The sequence below is a fragment of the Pipistrellus kuhlii genome, unplaced genomic scaffold (assembly GCF_014108245.1).
Source record: "Pipistrellus kuhlii isolate mPipKuh1 unplaced genomic scaffold, mPipKuh1.p scaffold_m20_p_1, whole genome shotgun sequence".
Classification (NCBI taxonomy): domain Eukaryota; kingdom Metazoa; phylum Chordata; class Mammalia; order Chiroptera; family Vespertilionidae; genus Pipistrellus; species Pipistrellus kuhlii.
The window spans coordinates 63,413,349-63,434,294 of NW_023425404.1; the positions used below are offsets into that span (position 1 = coordinate 63,413,349).

General features: G+C 41.3%; 1 protein-coding gene across 4 annotated transcripts; it reads left to right on the plus strand.

Annotated features, from left to right (window-relative positions):
• Window positions 1-3,901: 3,901 nt before the first annotated feature.
• On the plus strand, window positions 3,902-16,093 carry NGDN (neuroguidin). 4 transcript variants are annotated; one of them, XM_036449241.1, is made up of 11 exons: window positions 3,902-3,993; window positions 4,312-4,371; window positions 4,978-5,049; window positions 13,216-13,353; window positions 13,613-13,697; window positions 13,783-13,835; window positions 14,062-14,182; window positions 14,273-14,441; window positions 15,135-15,291; window positions 15,433-15,490; window positions 15,926-16,093. In XM_036449241.1, the coding sequence occupies exons 1-11, from the start codon at window positions 3,973-3,975 to the stop codon at window positions 15,943-15,945; spliced, it is 954 nt and encodes a 317-aa protein (XP_036305134.1). In that variant the 5' UTR covers window positions 3,902-3,972; the 3' UTR covers window positions 15,946-16,093. The 4 variants fall into 4 exon arrangements, with proteins under 4 accessions (XP_036305134.1, XP_036305140.1, XP_036305126.1 ...); XM_036449247.2 differs by having other exon boundaries at window positions 3,957-4,193; XM_036449233.1 differs by having other exon boundaries at window positions 3,958-4,017.
• Window positions 16,094-20,946: the final 4,853 nt, after the last annotated feature.

A 20,946-nucleotide genomic window follows, 5' to 3' on the forward strand; every position in this document is an offset into this window, starting at 1 on the left:
CCGTGGGTGATTGGCTGGTGCAGCCGGCCCCCAATTGGGGTGTGGGGGGCCGATTGGGAGCCAGTAGCCTTGGGGAGGGGCCATAGGTGGTTAGCTGGCCAGCCCTGTCCCTGATGGGGGGGGGGAGACGATCTGGGGTGGGGCCAGCTGGTCCCACCCCTGATTGGGCCAGTTTACTGGCTGCAATGGGTATCATAGCGCCCGGTTGTTCTGGTAGTTATGGCGTTCCAGTTGCTGGCATTTTATAAATAGACTAGAGGCCTAGTGCACAAATAACTGCACGGGTGGGGTCCCTCAGCCTGGCTGGCAATCAGGGCCAACTGGGGCTGTCTCCTGCCAAGATCAGGGCCCAGAGCCAATTGAGGTGAGCAGGCCTGGGGGTTGGCCAGCTGGCCCACCCTGATAAGGGCCATCGGGGCAGGCTAGGTTGGCAGGGAAAAGGGGGGTCAAGGGAGGCTGGCTGTGGGAGAGCACTGACCACCAGGGGACAGCTCCTGTGTTGAGTATCTGAACCCTGGTGCTTAGTGTGCATCATAGCAACTGGTCATTCAGCTGTTCAGTCCCTTAGGCTTTTATATATACATAGATTATTAAAAGAATTTTTTAAAGACCTAAACAAATAGAAAGACATTTCATGCTCATGGCTTAATTTTTTTTTAAATATATTTTATTGATTTTTAACAGAGAGAAAGGGAGAGAGATAGAGAGCTAGAAACGTCGATGAGAGAGAAACATCGACCAGCTGCCTCTTGCACACCCCCTACCGGGGATGCACCCGCAACCAATGTACATGCCCTCAACCGGAATCGAACCTGGGACCTTTCAGTCCGCAGACCAACGCTCTACCATTGAGCTAAATCGGCTTCGGCTCATGGCTTAATATTGTTAACATGGCAACAGTCTCCAAATTGATCTACAGGTTCAACACAATCCCTATCCAAAGTCTAGTTAGCTTTTTTGGCAAAAATTTACATATTGATCCTAAAGTTCATATAAAATGCAAGGGACATAGAATAGTCAAATAATCTCAAAGGACTCACACTTCCCAATTTCAAAACTTATTACAAAGTTAACATAGTATGGTACTGGTATAAGGATTGACATAAAGATAGACCAATGACATAGAATTAAGAGTCCAGAACTAAACCTGTACATTATGGTCAATTAATTTTCAAAAAGAATACAAGATAATTCAATGGGGAAGAAATAGTTTTTTCAACAAATGGTGGAGGAACAACTGGATATTAAAATGAAAAATAATGAAGGTGGAGCCCTATATCACACCATACATAAAAATTAACTCAATATGGATCAAAGACCTAAATGTAAAAATTGAACTCTTAGTATAAAACATAAGCATAAATCTTCATAACCTTGTATAAAGCAATGGCTTCTTAGATATGATACCTAAAGCACAAGCAACCAAAGAAAAATTAGATACATTGGACTTCATCAAAATTAAAAACTTTGTGCTACAAATGATACACATCAAGCAAGTTAAAAGACAACCCACAGAATGGGAGAAAATATTTGGAAATCATATATTTGATAAAGGACCTGTATCCAGAATATAAAAGGAATTCTTACAACCAATAATAAAAAGACAAATAACCCAATTAAAAATGGAAAATTATCAGAATAGACATTTCTTCAAAGAAGATATACAAATGTCCCATAAGCACATCAAAAGATGCTTAACATCACTAGCCATTAGGGAAATGCAAACCAATATCACAATGAGATACTAACCTATCCCCACTAAGGGGTCTACAAGAAGAAGACAGATTAAAGCAAGCGTTGGTAAGGCTTTGGAGAAAATGGAAGCCTCATTTATTGTTGGTGGGTATGTAGAATGGTTTATCCTCTTTGGAAAACAGTCTAATATTCCTCAAATGGTTAAACAGAGTTACTATATGACCCAGCAACTCCATTCCTAGGAACTCAAGAGAAATGAAAACATACTTCTCCACAAAAGCTTGTATACAAATGTTCATAGAACTATTCACAACAACCAATAAGTGGAAACAACCAAATTTCCATCAACTGATGAATGTATAAATAAAATGTGGCATATCCATACAATGAAATATTCAGCAACAAAAAGGCATGAAGTAATGATACATGCTACAGCATAGATGAACTTTGAAAACATTATGCTAAGTGAAAGTGCCAGTCACAAAAGACCATATATTGTATGATTACATTTTTATGCAATGCCCAGAATAGGCAAAGATTAGTGGTTGCCTAGGACTGGAGGTGAGAAAAAAAGAGGGACTGCTATTGGGCACATTCCTTTTGAGTGTGATAAAACTGTTCTAAAATTATGATATTTGCACAGATCAGTGAATATACTAAAATGTATTAAATTATATGCTTTAAATGTATTACATCCCAATAAAGCTGTTAAAAATTTACTCAGTATGTATGTGCAAATGTTATGATTGTCAGTTTATGATCTTGTCTTCTTTGCCAACACTAATTGAGTCATAGAAGAGTTTTATAAAGATTTACTGTACTGCTAACTCCGAGATTTTCTTGTAACGAAATGGCTGATAAATATTCAATAATCAAAAACAAAACAAGGCAGTGTAATTTGTCATTGATATAATGCATAAGAACAAATTAAATTTCAAGTTCCAAGAAAAGGAAAGGCTTATTTGTGACCTAACTTGTGAATTTGTTGAAATGGAAACTTTTCCTAATACAAATCCTGACAAATGGTACAAAAACACTTGGGTAGGCTGTTAAAGCACCCTGAGCTTGCATTGCTGAGCTTGAAGCAGCAATGTTAGAAATAAAGGCATGGAGCCTGGATTCCCTTTGCCTTCTTCTTCTTAATTTCAGCAGATGATTTAGAAACCAGGACTTCCTCACCCTGGCTGCTGAGATAGGTTAGTTCTTCCACAATTCCAGAAGGCAGCTCCAAGTCAGACTCGATTTCTAGTCCTAAATCCGCTCTGCAAGTTGGGGGGCAAATTCAAGACCTTCATTTGCTCTTGGCGGTGCTTATTTCCTAAGGCAGACAAAGAGAACGGCTCCTACCCATCCAACTTCCTTTACCTGTGAGAAGCAGGAGTGAACTGGCACAGTGGAGTGTTGAGAAAACCTGAAGTAGGACATAATGACATATGCATAGGCTGGGTTTGAACCAAGTTCTGCTGTGGACCTGTGTGACCAGGGGCAAATCACCTACATCTGAACCGGCTTCGTTATTTATAAAACGGACTCCCTTTCATATCTCCAAACTGGTAGTTAGGAGGAGTGTTGGGGCTGCATATGGGGGGAGGTGTCTTTCTATAGCGCCCTCAGATGAGCACGAAGAAGGCAAGTGTCCTGTTTGTCCGTGTCTAAACCCTGGCTCCGGCTTCTCTCGCCCAATTGTCTTATTTACAGATAAACAAAGTTCCATGGTTACACAGAAGGACGGTCACAAAACCCATCCAAGGGCCTTGCGGTTTGTGAGCAATTTGTCACGGCCTGCGTTGGAGCAACCGCAGGCGACAGCAGCTGCGCAACGTGGCCACCGCCTCAGAGACAAGCGGAAGCCCGCCGCCTAGAGGCTGGCTCCGGCCCCGCAAGAGAAGCATCGAGAAAAGACTCGGTACTGCGGCATTCTGGAGCCAATACGCTCTCAGTTAGCTCTGCTAGCTCCTTTTTTCCATTGGGCCTCTGTAACTGCCAATCAATCATTTGCCCAGCTTTTATTGGTTTAGCTTCGATCATTCTACTCAAGTTACTAATCACATGTTTCTATCCGAAAACATCTTTGCGTCATTAGCTCCCTTCCCAAGTCTGACGGATTTAACCAGTTCTTCTATCCCATTGGCTGGCCCCAGTCCCTCGTCTAGTACATCCCGTTCGAGGCGGAAGTGAGAGAATCCCTCTTCCTATTGGCTTAGATTGGCAAGCGGTGGTTGTCCATCAGTCTATCAACCCGGAAGTACGACTCCGGAAAGGGCGGGCTTTGTGACAATGGCGGCGCCCGTGCCTACGGTGTGTTCTCATTCTCTTTCTCCGGTTGTTTGCTAACGTGGATGCTTCCTCTACCCTAAGTGACACAGGCAAATTATTGGCGCGAGGGAAGGGTGGTGATGAAAGTAGCTTCAGGGAGGCAACCTCCCTAGCATGGCGTGGGACGGGGCTGGAATTACCGCTCCTCAGCGGTAACCTTTGAGGGGCTGGCCCGCTAGCTGGCAAGTTGTGAACAGGAGTGGGGAGGCCGGAAGTCTGGGGTGTCCGAAGGAAATTGGGGGCTTTTCCGTCTCATAATCCCGAGGGAAGAATGGCTTTTCTTTATTCTCCCTTCTGTAGGAGGTGCTGGAGGCAGACCTGCCGAGAGCGGTGGCACTTTTGAAGAACCTCCAGGAGCAGGTGAGTAACATCACCCTTTTGGAATAGATTAATCAGCGATTGACTTTGACTTCGTGCACTTCACCTCCAAACTTTGTTGATTTGGGAGGATATATTTGAATGCTATCAAATGCCATAGAAGCAAAATGATTTGATGAAGCCCTTTTCAGGCCACAATGAAAAGTAATTGACTTCTGCATCCAAAGGAATACAGAAAACTTAAGAAAAAATTATCTGAATCCGTTTTCTTTATTCTTATAGTTAAGGAAACTGATGCTGGGAAAGGTGATGCGATTTGCCTTTTGGATGCCCAGCTAATACACATTTATGTAGTTCTTTGCATTGTAAGTTCAGCCTATACAGATAAAGGTATAGTCCCCATGGCTTCCTCATGCTTTGGTAAGGTGATTTCTTTAGCTTTAAGAAAAGGTGAAAAGTTTTTTCTACCTTTTGAAGAAGTATCAGAAACCATCCCTCTTTATTCTTTTACAGAACTGAAAAGAAAATACTGTATGGTGAACAGGGTTTAAAATAACCTTTAAGTGGCATTGTTAGCATTTGTCCTTTACAGCTTACAGAGATCACTTGATGTATTCTAGTCAGCTGTTTTATTTGAACTAATTTCAGGTAATGGCTGTAACTGCACAAATTCAAGCTCTGACAAAAAAAGTTCAAGATGGAGCCTATCCTACAGAGAAGGTAAGACATACTTGAAGAGTAAGCATCCCCTGAGTTGATGTTCTTTCACAATAGGTTTATTGAATGTCTTGTATAGTAAGTGCTGGACCTTTAAAGATGAATAAAACCCAGTTTCTGTGCTGAAGTCTAGCGAGTAAGACAGATCAAAGTAATAGGTATAAGCAGTAGCAGCCATGTTGCAAGAGTCATGATGAGTTCTGTGCAAGCCAAGGAAGAAGAGGAAGGAGAGGAAGTCAGGGAAGGCTTATCACAGAAGGTAACAGGATTGTGAGGAATAAATACCCTGTTTCCCCGAAAATAAGACAGTGTCTTATATTAATTTTTGCTCCCAAAGATGCGCTAGGTCTTGTTTTCAGGGGATGTCTATTTTTTCATGAAGAAGAATACGGTAATAAAGGAAATTTATTACCTGTAATCAGTATGGTAGTATGGTAGTTGTCAACACAAACCAGACAAACTGTGAATCCTACGGTATCAAGAATTTACTCATTTATTCAATGACAATCATGTCATCATCTTCTGGAACATCATCATAACAATCCAATTCCTGAATTTCCTGGTGAATTTCTTGTGACTCCATTTCTTTCAGAATCAGTGGACCAAATCTCTCATGTTTAGCAATAGCACTGTCTTTAAATGAGTACTTCTTGTCAAGGTAGCCTGCTCGCAGTGCATTTGCAATGCAAATGTCAGTGATTTTCTCGAATGAATTCTTCACCCAAGTCACAACTTTTGTAGTTTACGTTTCACAAAGTTTCCACGCCGATTTCTCTCCATTCTATTTTCAATGTAGTCATTAATTTCCATGCGCAAATTGTCTTTGAATGGCTTGTTTATTGCAATATCAAGAGTCTGGAGATAGGCCGTCATCCCTGCGGGAATCATTTTCTGATCTATTTTTCTTTCGTGAAGAAATGTCTTCATAACTTTAGCACGGTGAGTTCTGACTGCATCCCAGACTAGCAGACCTCTTTGGCTCCCTCGCATAACAAGCGGCAGCATTAAATTGACCCACTTCCTTATAACTGCTTGTGTGGCCCAGGCTTTTTCAGTTTCAAGAATAAAAACGCCCAAAACACATTCAATCTTTTCCTTCTTGCCCTTAGAAATGATTAAAGGTGGGATTTTAGTGCCATCCAGATGAATTGCCAAAATACAGGAAACATGCACTTTCGTAAGCTGTGGAGGGAATGGACACTAAGGAGGCACCCCACTGTTCAATTGTTGTTTGAGATGATTGGCCCATAAACACTGCAGTTTCATCCATAGTAATCATGTTGGAAAGATTTTATTTAAAGAAGTCAGCATCAATGGCCGAAACCGGTTTGGCTCAGTGATAGAGCGTCGGTTTGTGGACTGGAAGGTCCCAGGTTCGATTCCGGCCAGGGGCATGCAAGGAAGTCAGCATCATCAATAAAGGACTTGAATGCAAGTGCTCGCTTAATAACTTGAGTATCTTCCAACCTAAACAATGTTGTAGATCTTCTTAAAGACAGTTCACTTCGCTGAAGGAAATTATCCAGCCAGTGTTGTGATGCTTTGAAGTCTTCGAGGGCTATGTCAAACTGTGGTGCCATTGCAAGGGCAAATTCTTGAATCTGAGCCCTATTCACAACCAAAGCCTTTGCTCTCCTATCAACAACCCATTCACAGATCAGGTCTTCCAGCTCGGAAAATAATGGTTGCCGACCTGATCCACACTTGTGCTTTTTAGCATTTCCCTTGTCCACTTGTTCAATGAGGTTACCGTTCTCTGCTCGCTATTTTCGGGCCAATCAGATACTCAACATCTTCTCTTTGCAGAAAGCAGTAAGATTTTGGCCCCAAGAGTCTTCCACGATTCCTTTCTTGTACTCCACGGAGTAGCTTTTTCTTTTTGCGCTCATTTCTAGGGGTAAAAAAAAGGAATTGGGGTATCAAGGTGGGGGGAGGGGGATCACTTAAAATGACACGGGGGATCAGAAGGAATCAAAATGGCACAGGAGAATCAGAGGAGGGATTACCATTTTAGTAACCCCTTTTGATCCTCCTGTGTCATTTTGATTGCCCCCTCTGATCCTCCTGTGACATTTTAAGTGATTCCCCTTCCCCCACCCCTGTACCACTGAACACCTTCACCAGACATCCCCCCTACCCCTTTATCAGACATTTACCCTCTGGGGCCTGCCTGGGGACTCACTGGGCTTTCTAAGGCCTGGTTCTGGGCTGGAGCAGGGTCTGCCACTGACTGAGAACCTTCAGTCATCATGAGGGCGGCCCCGAGCATCAGGTAGTGTCACCAGAGACTGACCAGTACTCACCACCTTCACCGCATCCCATCAGCTTTAATCCTCCTGTTCTTCTACATGTATCTGCGAAAGTCTCCTCTCTCCCGCCCCGCACTCACCGCTCACTCCAACCTCTGTTCCACCTCCACATAACATCACTGGTTGCTAGACGCCAATCGGGGCGGCCCTAGCGACCAGTTTACGGTAAATTAATTTTCATTCTGAGACAGAGCCTAGGGGGGCCTTATTTTCTGGGGGATGCCTTATATTTCACTCAGAAGGAAACCTGTAAGTAGGTCTTATTTTCAGAGGATGTTTTATTTTCAGGAAAACATGGTAGGAGTCAGAAATACAGAAAGAAGTCCCGAAAGCACGATGATATTCTATTAGGTCTAGTAATAATTAATGTCGTTTTCTAATACTTTTTTAAATCGAATTTATTTAAACAATACAACAAAATTTAATCAACAATATAGTTGCCGTTGTTTTCTACTACTTGTGCCCAACGCTCAGGAAGCATTTTAATCCCTCTGTTGTAAAATTCTTGTGATTTTGATGCAAAAAATTCGGTCAATGCATTTTTGAGGCATTCTTCATTATTAAATTTTTTTCCAAGAAGAAAGTTTTGCAAAGAACGAAACAAATGGTAATCGGAAGGGGCAATATCAGGAGAATATGCAGGTTGAGGGAGAACTTTCCATTCCAACTGGCGCAGTTTTTCAGCAGTGATTCTTGCAGTATGCGGTCGTGCGTTATCGTGGTGAAGAATTACGCCCTTCCGATTAATCAGCGAGGGTTCTTTTTCTCTTAAAGCTTGGGCTAACCTTTCCAATTGGGCACTATACACTGCACTTGTAATGGTTTGGTTAGATGGTAAAAGTTCATAATGAAGAATTCCTTTAAAATTCCACCAAACACACAACATCACTTTTTTCGCATGCAAGTCAGGTTTTGGCGTGGGCTGCGGAGCCTCATTTTTGTCCAACCATTGAGGCTGCCTTTTCAAATTAACATACAGCACCCATTCTTCATCTCCAGTAACAATTTGCTTTAAAAAACGGCAAACGGTTTTGACGAGAGAGGAGCGAACTGCAAATTGTGACTCTGATTACAGTTGTTGTTGGTCAACTCATAAGGAACCCATTTTCCAAACTTTTGGACTTTGCCAAGTGCACGCAATTGATTGGAAATTGTTTTTTGTGAACAATTTAAAGTTGTCGCAAGCTCTTGTTGGGTAATTTGAGGATTTTGCACTAAAAGAGCTTGAAGAGCTTCTTGATCAAAATTGGACACACAGCCTTGACCACTCTTGTCATCTAACGAAAAATTTCCCTCGCGAAATTTCTCAAACCAACGCTGGCATTTTCTGGCGCTAACTGCATCTTGACCAAGAGCACTACAGATGTTTTTTGCAGCCTCACTTGCTTTTCTTCCTAATTGGAACTCGTAAAGCACATGTGTCAAACACAAGGCCCGCGGGCCAAATCCGTCCCGCCAGGCCTTGCAATGTGGCCCGTACCACGCTGTCATCACTGCACTCCGCTGCGTTTCCATCACAATGACAGTTTATGACTGTTCAGTAAACCATTTGGCCCGCGATTTAGAATGGATTTTAGATTTTGGCCCCTTCTCTGATTGAGTTCGACACCCCTATCGTAAAGCATGCAGTGCCGAATATGCTCTTCATCCGCCATCTTCTTAGCCCTAGTTTTGCAACAAAAACCAAACACAAACTTTTTCAAGCAAAACTTGTTAATTGCACTTCACACGTTCTGTAGATACCACGTGTTTGAAGGTTATGTCAATACAAGTCAACGCCAAGCAAGATTTTAAACGAATGTTTAAAAACGACATTAATTATTACTAGACCCGGATGTTTCTAGTATCTTCCAACCTAAACAATGTTGTAGATCTTCTTAAAGACAGTTCACTTGAATCTGAGCCCTATTACTTTCTAATTATTACTAGGAAAGGAGCTAAGTCCTTTAGTGTGTGTGTGTGTTTGTGGTAGGGGTAGAAAAAAAGACTGACTGGAAAAGTAGTGATTGTGAGAAGTCTTGTCAAGAAAAAATGTTACCTGTTAATCTGTGACATATATTAAAGTACTGTTTATTAAAAGATGCATCTTGGCTTCAGAGATGTCAAAATATGAAAACAATGTGCATCTTAAAATTGAAAGATGGTGGTTTATAAGTTAATGTCTTAAAGAACCTTCTCAGGAATCATTGAGAATGGCCAGTATAAAAAGAGTTCTCGATTCTTCTACTTACTTGAACTGGAAAATCTGGTGTCATATGTTTTATATATTGAACTTTTTTGCTGAGATATTTACTTAAGCAAAACATACCACAAGTTAACAAAAGTATGAAAATTATTGCAGTAGGATAATAAGAAGCATTGAAGGATTTTAAATCTTGGGATTTATTCTTTGGAAAGCAGTTTTGTTCTTTAGAAAGATAGCTAACAGCATTTTAATTTAATTTAATTTAATTTTTTTATTGATTTCAGAGAGAAAGGGAGAGGCAGAAAGAGAAACAGCAATGATGAGAATCATTGATTTGCTGCCTCCTGAATGCCCCCTATTGGGGACCGAGCCCACAACCTGGGCATATTCCCTGAGCAGGAATCAAACCATGATCTCCTAATTCACCGGTCAAGGCTCAACCCCTGCCACACCAGCTGAGCATAAGAGCATTTTTAATATAGTCTTTTTGTCTTTCTCTCTCATCATTAAATTTTGTTCTTGTCTATTGTTATACTTGCTGATTTTTTTTTTTTTAATCTTTGTGTTTCTCTTGTGCTTGTAACTCAGTTTGCACTTGGCAGTGTCTACGCATGTCAGAAGAGCCTACTTCTCAAACTCTTGGCTGTCTTTATCCTGGTTACCGTGCTTTGCTTCAATTCAGTGCCTTTTTGAAATGGGCTGCTGGCATGTATCAGATCACTATATGTTTATTTATTCATTGAGCAGATATTTACTAGTTTGTCACCAAAGACTTTTTTTTTTTAACTATATTTTTATTGATTTTATACAGAGAGGAAGGGAGAGAGATAGAGAGTTAGAAACATCGATGAGAGAGAGTGTCATCGATCAGCTGCCTCTTGCACACCCCCCACAGGGGATATGCCCGCAACCAAGGTACATGCCCTTGACTGGAATCGAACCCGGGACCCTTCAGTCCCCAAGCCGACGCTCTATCCATTGAGCCAAACTGGTCCCGGCTGTCACCAAAGACTTTTACTAGGTGTTTTATAGGTTACAAAGTGTTTTCATGTTATCTTATTTGCACCTCATAATTTTTTTTTGACACAGGAAGGAAATAGTGTTCATATTACAGATGAGGAGACTGATGTTAGAAGGTTAAGTGACTTACTCAATATTAAATTACTGAATACCTAATTCAAAAGTTAGACTCAATTTGTCTGCCTTTAAATCCTTTGCTTATTCTCCTGTACTACACTAATGCTGGTCTTAAGAGCTTATCTTGTTAGACCAAACTGAGTTTGAATCCCAGTTCTATTCCTATTTCTGTGTAATCTTAGGCAGAGTATTTAACCTGTTTGGTATAGGTCTTCCTAGAACAAATGACAATGAAAACACAACAATCCAAAGCCTGTGGGACACAGAGCCTACCTCAAAAAACAAGAAAAACTGTTTATAAATTATCTAACTCTACAACTTCAAGAATTAGAAAGAGACTAACAAGGAAAGCCCAGAAAGGAGAAGGAAGGAGATAATAAAGATCAGAGCCCTTATCTGGTTTGGCTCAGTGGGTAGAGAGTCGGCCTGCGACTGAGGGGTCCCAGGTTCAATTCCAGTCAAGGGCACATGCCCAGGTTGCAATCTCCAGTAGGGGGCATGCAGGAGGCAGCCCATCAATTATTCTCTTTCATCACTGATGTTTCTATCTCTTCCTCTCCCTTCCTCTCTGAAACCAATAAAAATATGTTTTCAAAAAATAAAGGTCAGAGCAGAAATAAATGAAATAGAGACCAAAATAATAATAATAATTTTAGCCGAAACCAGTTTGGCTCAGTGGTGGAGTGTCGGTCTGTGGACTAAAAGGTCCCAGGTTCGATTCTGGTCAAGGGCATGTACCCGAGTTGCGGGCACGTCCCCAGTAGGGGGTGTGCAGAAGGCAGCTGGTCGATGTTTCTCTCTCATCGACGTTTCTAGCTCTCTATATCTTTCCCTTCTTCTCTGTAAAAAATCAATAAAATATATTTAAAAATAATAATAATAATTTTATATATATATGTGTGTGTGTGTGTGTGTGTGTGTGTGTATAAAAGAACAACGAAACCAAGAGCTGGTTCTTTGAAAGGATAAACAAATTGATGAACCTGTAGCCAGGCTGACCAAGAAGCAAAGAGAGAGGAACCAAATAAACAAAATCAGAAATTAAAAAGGTGAAATAACAAGACCCCACAGAAATACAAAAGATGATATATAATTACTGTTCTATGATAAACACTAGGGTACATTTTTTTAAAATATATTTTATTGATTTTTCACAGAGAGGAAGGGAGAGAGATAGAGAGCTAGAAACGTCGATGAGAGAGAAGCATTGACGAGCTGCCTCTTGCACACCCCCTACCGGGGATGTGCCCGCAACCAAGGTACATGCCCCTGACCGGAATCGAACCCGGGACCCTTTGACCACTGAGCCAAACCGGTTTCGGCATAGGGTACATTTTTTGGAAATTTCTTTTATTACAAAAGCAATACATGCTTAATGAAAAAACAGTTTCACGGCACTCCATTTCTTCTTTTTTCTCATTTTGCTCTCCAGGGATAGGAGTTGTTAATTATGTGTTATTTTCCAGACATCTTTTTATACATATAAAATGTGTGCATTATACTCACCCCATTTTTAAAAAAATATATTTTATTGAGTTTTTACAGAGAGTCTGTGAGAGGGATAGAAAGCTAGAAACCTCGATGAGAGAGAATCATCGATCAGCTGCCTCTTGCACACCCCCTACTGGGGATGTGCCCACAACCAAAGTACATGCCCTTGACTGGAATCGAACCTGGGACCTTTCGGTCTGGAGGCCAACACTCTATCTACTGAGCCAAACCGGTTTCAGATATTCCCCCCATTTTAGTTGGAACCATATTACACACATTTTCTTCACAGTGTAGAAAGTGTGATATGAAACTATGTTAGTGTGATGAATTATGTTGGTATGTATAGATCATTGTTTTTACCTATATTGTATAATTCCATTGTATGGAGATAAAATCAGTAATTGTTTTTTATTAAATTAGTTTAAAATTCAGCATTAGGGAGGCATTTTTAAAAAATGTGTTTTTATTCAGAGAGGAAGGGGGTGGGGAGAAAGATAGAAACTTTAATGATGAGAGAGAATCATTGATTGGCTGTTTCCTACACACCCCCATTGGGGGTTGAGCCGGAAACCTGGGTATGTTCACCAGGAATGGAACCATGATCTCCTGATTCATTAGTCAATGCTTAACCACTGAGCAACACTGGCTGGGCTGGAGGCATTTTTTATTGTCACAATTTGAGGGGTTATCAGTGAGTAGAGGCCAGTGATGCTGCTGAGCATTCTCCAGCGCCTAGACAGCTGTCCACAAATGATCTGTCCCTAAATGTTAATAGCTCTGAGGTTGAGAAATCCTGCTGTAGTTATTTTGGGGATATTTGATTGATTTTCTTGCTCTTACTGTGTTTTAAAGGGGCTCTGAGCTTTGCTTCTCTCTTGCTAGCATAATTTTCTCTGTGGCCATTTCAGGTACAGCCACCCCCTTTAGATTACTCCAGATATCTTATATGAATTGATTGGGAAAAGACTGTCCTGATTGTCCTAGGCTCTCCTCCTGATTCTCTGGCTAAAACAGAGTGTGCATCTCTTATTGTTTTGTTTAACTCAGGGTCTCAGCCTCTTGGAAGTGAAAGACCAGTTGCTGCTCATGTACCTTATGGATCTGAGCCATCTCATCCTGGACAAAGCCTCAGGAGGGTCTCTTCAGGGACATGCTGCAGTTTTGAGACTGGTGGAGATTCGCACGGTATAAAGTATTTGGCATCTTAGAGTCCTAGGTTTCCAAATCCTAAACTCCAGGACAGTCACACAATAGCTCTCATTTAAATAAATGTTCTCATATTTAAGTGAGAAAACCAAATGAAAGATAGATAGTATTTTTCTCTTCTTCGGTTCTAACTTTGTGCATATGCTAATTAAGTGCTTTACCTGGCAATTTAATATAGGGACTCTGGTGCGTGCTTAACTTTGGGAAGGGAATGTGATCCTTTCTAACCATGTTACAGGTTTTGGAAAAACTTCGTCCCTTGGATCAAAAACTGAAGTATCAAATTGACAAACTGGTCAAGACTGCAGTGACAGGCAGCCTCAGTAAGTGGGAGAAGCTGCAAGGTTGTGTGGATTCCATCATAAAGTCCAAAATCTTATAAAATCTCTTGGGGGGTTTTTGTTTCAGGTGAGAATGACCCCCTCCGTTTTAAGCCTCATCCCAGCAATATGATGAGCAAGGTAAGGGGTTGCATTATCCTGATTTTCCCGAATGAACCTTGTGGTGATCCTGGATCTCCTGGGATTCTTTTATTACTCGATTCCCAGCTTGTACCTTAGAGTGTTGAGTATGAGATTCCCCCTTTTGCCTTTTATTTTCCCTTCTCCCCAGGGTACACCAGCTTTGGTTTTTCTTATCACCTGTCTAACACTTTCTAAGTTTGTGGACATTCTAATCTTTTTATAGTTGAGTTCTGAGGATGAGGAAGATGAAGCAGAGGAAGGACAGGCTGGGGCTTCAGGGAAGAAATCTGCAAAGGGAGCAGTTAAGAAATATGTTCCACCACGCTTGGTGCCAGTACATTATGGTATGAACCGTGGCTAGCAGCTCCTCGGTGTGAATTGTGTTTCTCTTCTTTTCTCTGTTCTGGGATAACCTTTGCTAATTTTTATCACAGATGAAACAGAGGCTGAGCGGGAAAAGAAGCGTCTAGAACGAGCCAAGAAGCGAGCATTGAGTAGCTCTGTCATTCGTGAACTTAAGGAGCAGTACTCAGATGCTCCAGAGGAGATCCGTGATGCCCGGCATCCTCATGTTACTCGCCAGAGTCAGGAGGATCAGCACAGGTCTGACTCCTTATCATTAGACATTGTTTTCTGCGCTGTAGAGACTTGTCCTTGTGCTTTGGCTGAATATGGTTAAGTCTAGTGCCAAGCGAACCCACGTTATATAGAAAATGGAGTGGAAAATTTGGGAGGACATAGGGGTTTGAAGTACAGACTAAGAACTAGGAAAAAGATATCCCTCCTTTCCCAACTGAGCAAATGCTGTATGAAGGAGAATATATGCAGTTCCACCAAGTAGGGCTTTAACATTCTGGATTTCACTATCACAGCTCTCACTTTAAAGCAGGTTTTTGTAATGGCATCAAGAGTAGAAAAGTGATTGTCACTTAAATACGGACTCATTGACTTTGCCTAGTTGATACGTTTGAGTGAAGGGGCCCATGTAGCCAGTCCTGTCAATAGATCTGAAACATAAGAGTTTTCTGATATAATAATAGTTTAAATATTCCATTGGTTGAGCTGTGAGTTTATCAGTAGGGAGGAGGGAAATTGTAGCACAGAGGACGTTTCCTTGAGGAAGTTCAGTGTTGAGCATTTGGTATGTCCTTACTAATTACTATATTGCCCTGCTATGAAATCTGTTGAGAACTGTCATAATAAGGGGTGAGTAAATGTCTGAGCCCAGGTTCTGGGCTGAAACTTGTGTCTTGTGGACTGAGCATGTTAAGAACATTGTCTTTGTTCCTCTGACAGGATTAACTATGAGGAGAGCATGATGGTGCGTTTAAGTGTCAGTAAGCGAGAGAAAGGCCGACGGAAACGCGCAGATGTCATGAGCTCACAACTTCATTCTCTCACGCACTTCAGTGACATCAGTGCTTTGACAGGAGGAGCCCCTCATCTTGATGAGGTGAGGTTGTAATACATGGTGGGAGGTGGCCTTCATGCTTTCAGCCAAATGTATGTGGGGCTTGTTGCTATGGGTAACTGGGGAAGAGAGACCAACACTGTACTCTCACTGCCATTCCTTTACTTCTCCGTTTGTCTCCAGGATCAGAATCCTATTAAGAAGCGGAAGAAGATACCCAAGAAGGGTCGGAAGAAAAAAGGTCAGTAAATAGCTAGGAGTTAGGTGGTCAAGTGCAGGGAGGAGAGTATGAATTGGGATGCCAGCTTTGAATTTGCCATCCTAGGTCTTACTAAGCCCTATGATATCTCTTCCATGCTGGGCATTAATCTCTTTAGAGGTGGGATTTTATTTTTCTTCTTTCCAAGCTGAAAATTAGCATAATTCACAGAAGAGTTTCTGGATTGTTTCTCTAAACTCCCACACCTTTTCAGACTTCCGTAAATACTTAATAAAACCATTAAAATGTCGCTTGAAGAAACCATTATCCCACTTCAATTTCTTCCTACTTGTAGTCTTTTGTCCTGGGAGGATATAGAGTAGTGTCTAGTGGCCTTCTCTTTAGATGTCTTTTTGTGCTGTTCCTTCAGCGTTTCCAACTGTCCTTTTCCTCATTCTTGATTTCCCTTCCTTTCAGGTTTTCGGAGGCGGCGGTGATTGTGGGTGTATATAAATTTATGTATATTTTTTGTCATCCTGGGATACTTCCAATTGCACTGTATGTAGGTTCTTTTCCTCAGAATGTATTATTTGCTCTGGACATGTGGAAATCTATTAATAAAACTGATTTTACTTATGAATTGAAGCCCCTATTGCACATGTATGACTCATTTGCTGGGCGTGGGTATTTTAGGTGAGAAGGCAATAAAAGGGAGAGATGAAGTTTTGGGGGGAGTGGGAGAAGTTTGGCTCTGTATAGGTGTTTTTTGTTTGTTTGTTTTTTAATATATTTTATTGATTTTTACAGAGAAGAAGGGAGAGAGCGAGCTAGAAACGTCGATGAGAGAGAAACATCGACCAGCTGCCTCTTGCACACCCCCTATTGGGGATGTCCCTGCAACCAACGTACATGCCCTTGACCGGAATCGAACCTGGGACCTTTCAGTCCACAGACCGACGCTCTACCACTGAGCCAAACCGGTTTCGGCTGTATAGGTGTTTTTTTTGTTTTATAATAGTAACTAGAAATTGGTTATTTAACAAAATAAATAAATGAGCTCTGGCCAGTGTTGCTCAGTGCTTAGAATGTTGGCCCATGCACCACAGAGTCGTGGGTTTGATTCACAGTCAAGTACCTGGGTTGCAGGTTCGATCCTTGGTCCCTGTTGGGGCTTGTGCGGGAGGCAACCAATTGATGTATCTCTCTTACATACTATTTTTCTCTCTCCCTCCCTCCCTCCCTCCCTTCCTCCCTTCCTTTTACTTTCTTTAAAAAGCAATGGAGCCCTAGCTGGTTTGGCTCAGTGGACAGAGTATCAGCCTGCAGACCAAAGGGTCCCAGGATCAATTCTGGTCTAGAGCACACACCTTGGTTACAGGCTTCTCCCCAGCCTGGGCCCTACAGGAGGCAAACAATCGATTTGTTTGATTTGTTTCTCTCATATCGATGTTTCTTTCCCTCTCCCATTCCCTGAAAGTTCAGTAGAAAAATATCTTTAAAAAAAAAAAAAAGGCAGTGGAAAAAATATCCTTTAGTGAGGGTTAAGAATTTTGAAAAATTGAGAGATTAGCGTATCATAGTCAACTTTTCAACTCATGATGTCCCAAGTTCCTGTACTATAATATTAATACATTAATTTTAAGTTTTTTAACTGTATCTTTCTGGCCACCAGGTGGCATCAGAGGTTAAGAAAACCTTTTGATGCTTGACCAAAAGCAAGATAGAACTTTTCCCCATCAGTCAGTTACTCTTGTCTCCATTTCTCTGGATGTATTTCTTTTCTTTCTAAAATAGCATGAACATGGGGCTGATCTTAGCTCAGTTATTGAGTTTATCTTGAGAGAACAGTAAATGAGAAGACTAGGGTATGATGAATCTGTATGGCTTTGTGTTTTTCAGCCTCTTTGACCCTCTTTCAACTAAGGTCTTAGTTTACTAGTCAGTAAAGGCCAGCCCTTTCACAAAGAGCTTGCAAAAGAATGCCAGCAAGCAGGCAGAAAGAAAGTTCCTAGCTTAAAGACTAAAGAAATGGAAATCTCAGAATTATCTGCCAAGTCAGATGATGGATGGGAGTTACATATTTGAGATCTTACATTCTTTTCAGGGAATGACCTGTTAGTAAGAGATCCCTCAGGCCTTGGATAATAAAGTGAAAAGAGGAATGGAAAGAGAGAAGTTGAGGAGTCTGTAGAGTTAATTCATTGTAGTTTAAGGGCATGGGATCTCATGAACATCTCATTTTCAAGTCTGGCATTTCTGGGCAGTGTCATGAAGAAGGATATAATTTGGGTCATTGATTCCTATGAATTGGGATCTCTACTGGTCTGATTGGGGTGGGGGCCTGTTTTTAGTCAGCAGCACCCTGGAAGAAAGTACCGTATTTTTCGGACCATAAGACGCTCCGGACCATAAGACGCACCAGTTTTTAGAGAAGGGAAATGAAGAAAAAAAGATTCTGAAACAAATAGTGTACTAAAATATTTTATGTGCATTAAAACCCAACATCACAGTCATAAACACATGTAATCAACCCTGTAAAGTAAACAGCAGCATTTAGAACCATTTTAGAGCCGGGCAAGCACACAGAGACCACACAGAGCCGGGCAAGTAAAAAAACTTTTTTTTTTAAAGTATATGTGTAGGCTATATTTGGACCATAAGACGCAGGGACTTTTTCCCCCCACTTCTGGGGGGGGAAAAGTGCGTCTTATGGTCCGAAAAATACGGTAGTTAGGAGACAGCCTCGTAACGTTTTCTGTTGACTCTGATTTTAGGTGAATCACTTAACATCTCTGGTCTTTAATTTTCTTCAGCTGAAGAATGTGTTAGGCCCTGACCGGTTTGGTTCAGTGGATAGAGCGTTGGCCTGTGGACTGAAGGGTCCCGGGTTTGATTCCGGTCAAGGGCATGTACCTTGGTTGCGGGCACATCCCCAGTAGGGGTTGTGCAGGAGGCAGCTGATCAATATTTCTCTCTCATTGATGTTTCTAACTCTCCATCCCTCTCTCTTCCACTCTGTAAAAAATCAATAAAATTTTTTTTTTTTTTAAAGAACGTGTTAGACAATCTCTGAGGTTCCCTCCCAACCAGAGAGCCTAGAGCTGTTTCTCATGAATGACACCAAGATGCTTTTACTTCTGAGGCATCTAACTTTTAGTCCCTGGAAGATCTGAGAAAACCTGACATAACCAGGGCCCTCATACTTCTATTTCTTCGAGTAAATCTAAGCAAAGAGGCACAAGAACAGATTTAGAGATTCTTTTTCCTTTCTGGTTGAACTAACTTGACAAGAGGTTCAGTTAAAAAATGCTTTAGGACTATTGCATTTTTTATTAAAATTTTTGAATTATGGGAACTGCCAAGGGAAAGGAGGTACTTTCTCTTTTTTTTCTTTTTAAAGACCTTTCTTGCTCTAACTGGTTTGACTCAATGGATAGAGCGTCAGCCTGGGGACTCAAGAGTCCCAGGTTCGATTTCGGTCAAGGTCATGTACCTTGGTTTCGGGCACATCCTCAGTAGGGGGTGTGCAGGAGGCAGCTGATTGATGTTTCTCTCATCGATGTTTCTAACTCTCCCTTTCTTCTCTCTGTAAAAAATCTAATAAAATATATATTTTTAAAAATATATCTTTCTTTGTGTTACATCCTGAGCTAAGAGCTTTACACTTAATCCTTACAAAATATGTCATGTCTATATTACTAGTGAGGAAACGGAGACACTTAAGTTATTTGCCCAAGGTTACCAAGCTAATAAGTTAGAGAAACTGCTTGTGGAACTTGGAGGATGGAGTACTTCAAGTGTCCTATGATTTATGAAAGTCTTCAGAATTTTTGGTTTTTTTACCTTTTTAAAAAGTAATATTGGTAGGTAGTTTATAACCTCAAGCTTCCCCCTCTCTGCTGCTCATTTCCATTCCAGGCCTTACTTTCAAGAAAACCACAAGTTCCAGGCATTGTTCTGGCCTCTTGCTGGTAGAGCAGTGAACTGAACAGACAAAAGTCCCTGTCTTCGTGGACCTTCCATTAATTTAACCCAGTCTTCTAACTCAGAACATCTTGTTATCCCTCACCTAATAGATGACAGGCATTATTTGAAAGAGGTTTTCAACAAAGAGTTGAATAATTTCTGAGAATATTTGCTCTGGTATCATCCAACAATGTTTAGAGTACATTGTTCACAGTTTTACATGGATTTTCCATATGTACAACAGGCATAACGAGGTTGCTTTTGTTAAAGTGAGAATGAGGGGTCCTGGAGCTCCATGTTGTCATGGCCCTCTTTTCCCAAGATTTCTGAGCAGCTCCCATGTTTCTTTAGAACTCCACAGAATATAGTTTGAAAACTAATGTAGTAGAGCAAGGGAACTAAGACTTAGGATTTGAGGTTTTCTTTATGGCCATTGTTTTCCTTCTCATTCCTACTCATAAACTCGGTTCTCTGATCATTGAGACCACATAAATGTCAGGTTTCCTCAGTACTAACAGCAGATGATTCATTTCTAATGCTTTACTAAGTAATGTCCATCGTTAATGCACATGAGCATCTGTTCAGTTTTATCATGTGATGGCAAAGAGTGTTGGCTTTGTTCTGGACTAGTAATTGAGCACCTCTGCTTTAGTATTTATATCTTGAGGGGGTGGGGAAGAGGGTTTGACCAAGACCTGTTTTTGCCTTTGAAGCTTTTGTTATGACTTTATGAAGGCTTGTCTGTCAGGAGTTCATGTAGTCTTCATGGATACCTTACTAGAAAAATACTTTTTGTCTGTAAGGAAAGGGTGACGTGATTTAAGTCCGTTTTCAGCACCACGGAGAGTTCAAAAACCATTCCTTGTTATGGGTTGGTGGAATGTGCAATCCATAGAGCTTGGTGTGTAGACCTGCCCTTTTGCAGAGCTCAGTTTATCTTCTCAGGCTCCAGTTCTGATTGGTACAGATTGAGTGAGAGTCAGCAGCAGTCCTGAGTGTCCGCATCCTCCCAGGGATCTGTGAGATGTGTAAACTTCACATTCATGTTTAGAGTTATCCAAGGATTTGGTCAACTTAACAGAGGTTTATGAATGAAATCCTGCCTTCTGCTCTGTTGATAATATCATAGAATGATGCACAAGGTTTTTTAATAGTCCTTGAGAAAAACTGTTTGTCTCCTGTACGATTTTGCTTATAGACCCTTGAGAAGACTTAGAGTCGCTTTTTCATTCCTTGGGCTGAGCCTCGTTTTCTGCCTCTGCCTGGAGAAAGGCATCATTGCGCTGGCTCTCTGCCCAGTCTTGCTTTTGTATTTCTTTGATCTCATTGTTCAGAGGGTCTCAGAGAAACCCCAAGAGCCATGCCTTTGCATGTTTAAGCTATTGATGCTTTTGAAATAACAGAGCGTCGCCGTGTAAGAAGTGTATTAAAGGTCTATCTTGAACAAATTTGGGTCAATAGGTGGCAGTAGTCACCTAGTCCCGAGGCCCTGACACCCCCTGAACACAAGCACATTTGATGGCCATTATATT

Coding starts and splice junctions, on each gene's coding strand:
- NGDN (XM_036449233.1), top strand. CDS start 3,973: ATGGCGGCGCCCGTGCCTACGGTGTGTTCTCATTCTCTTTCTCCG. Junction 13,698..13,782: donor TGCAGTGACAGGCAGCCTCA/GTAAGTGGGAGA, acceptor TTTTTGTTTCAG/GTGAGAATGACCCCCTCCGT. Junction 13,836..14,061: donor CCAGCAATATGATGAGCAAG/GTAAGGGGTTGC, acceptor ATCTTTTTATAG/TTGAGTTCTGAGGATGAGGA.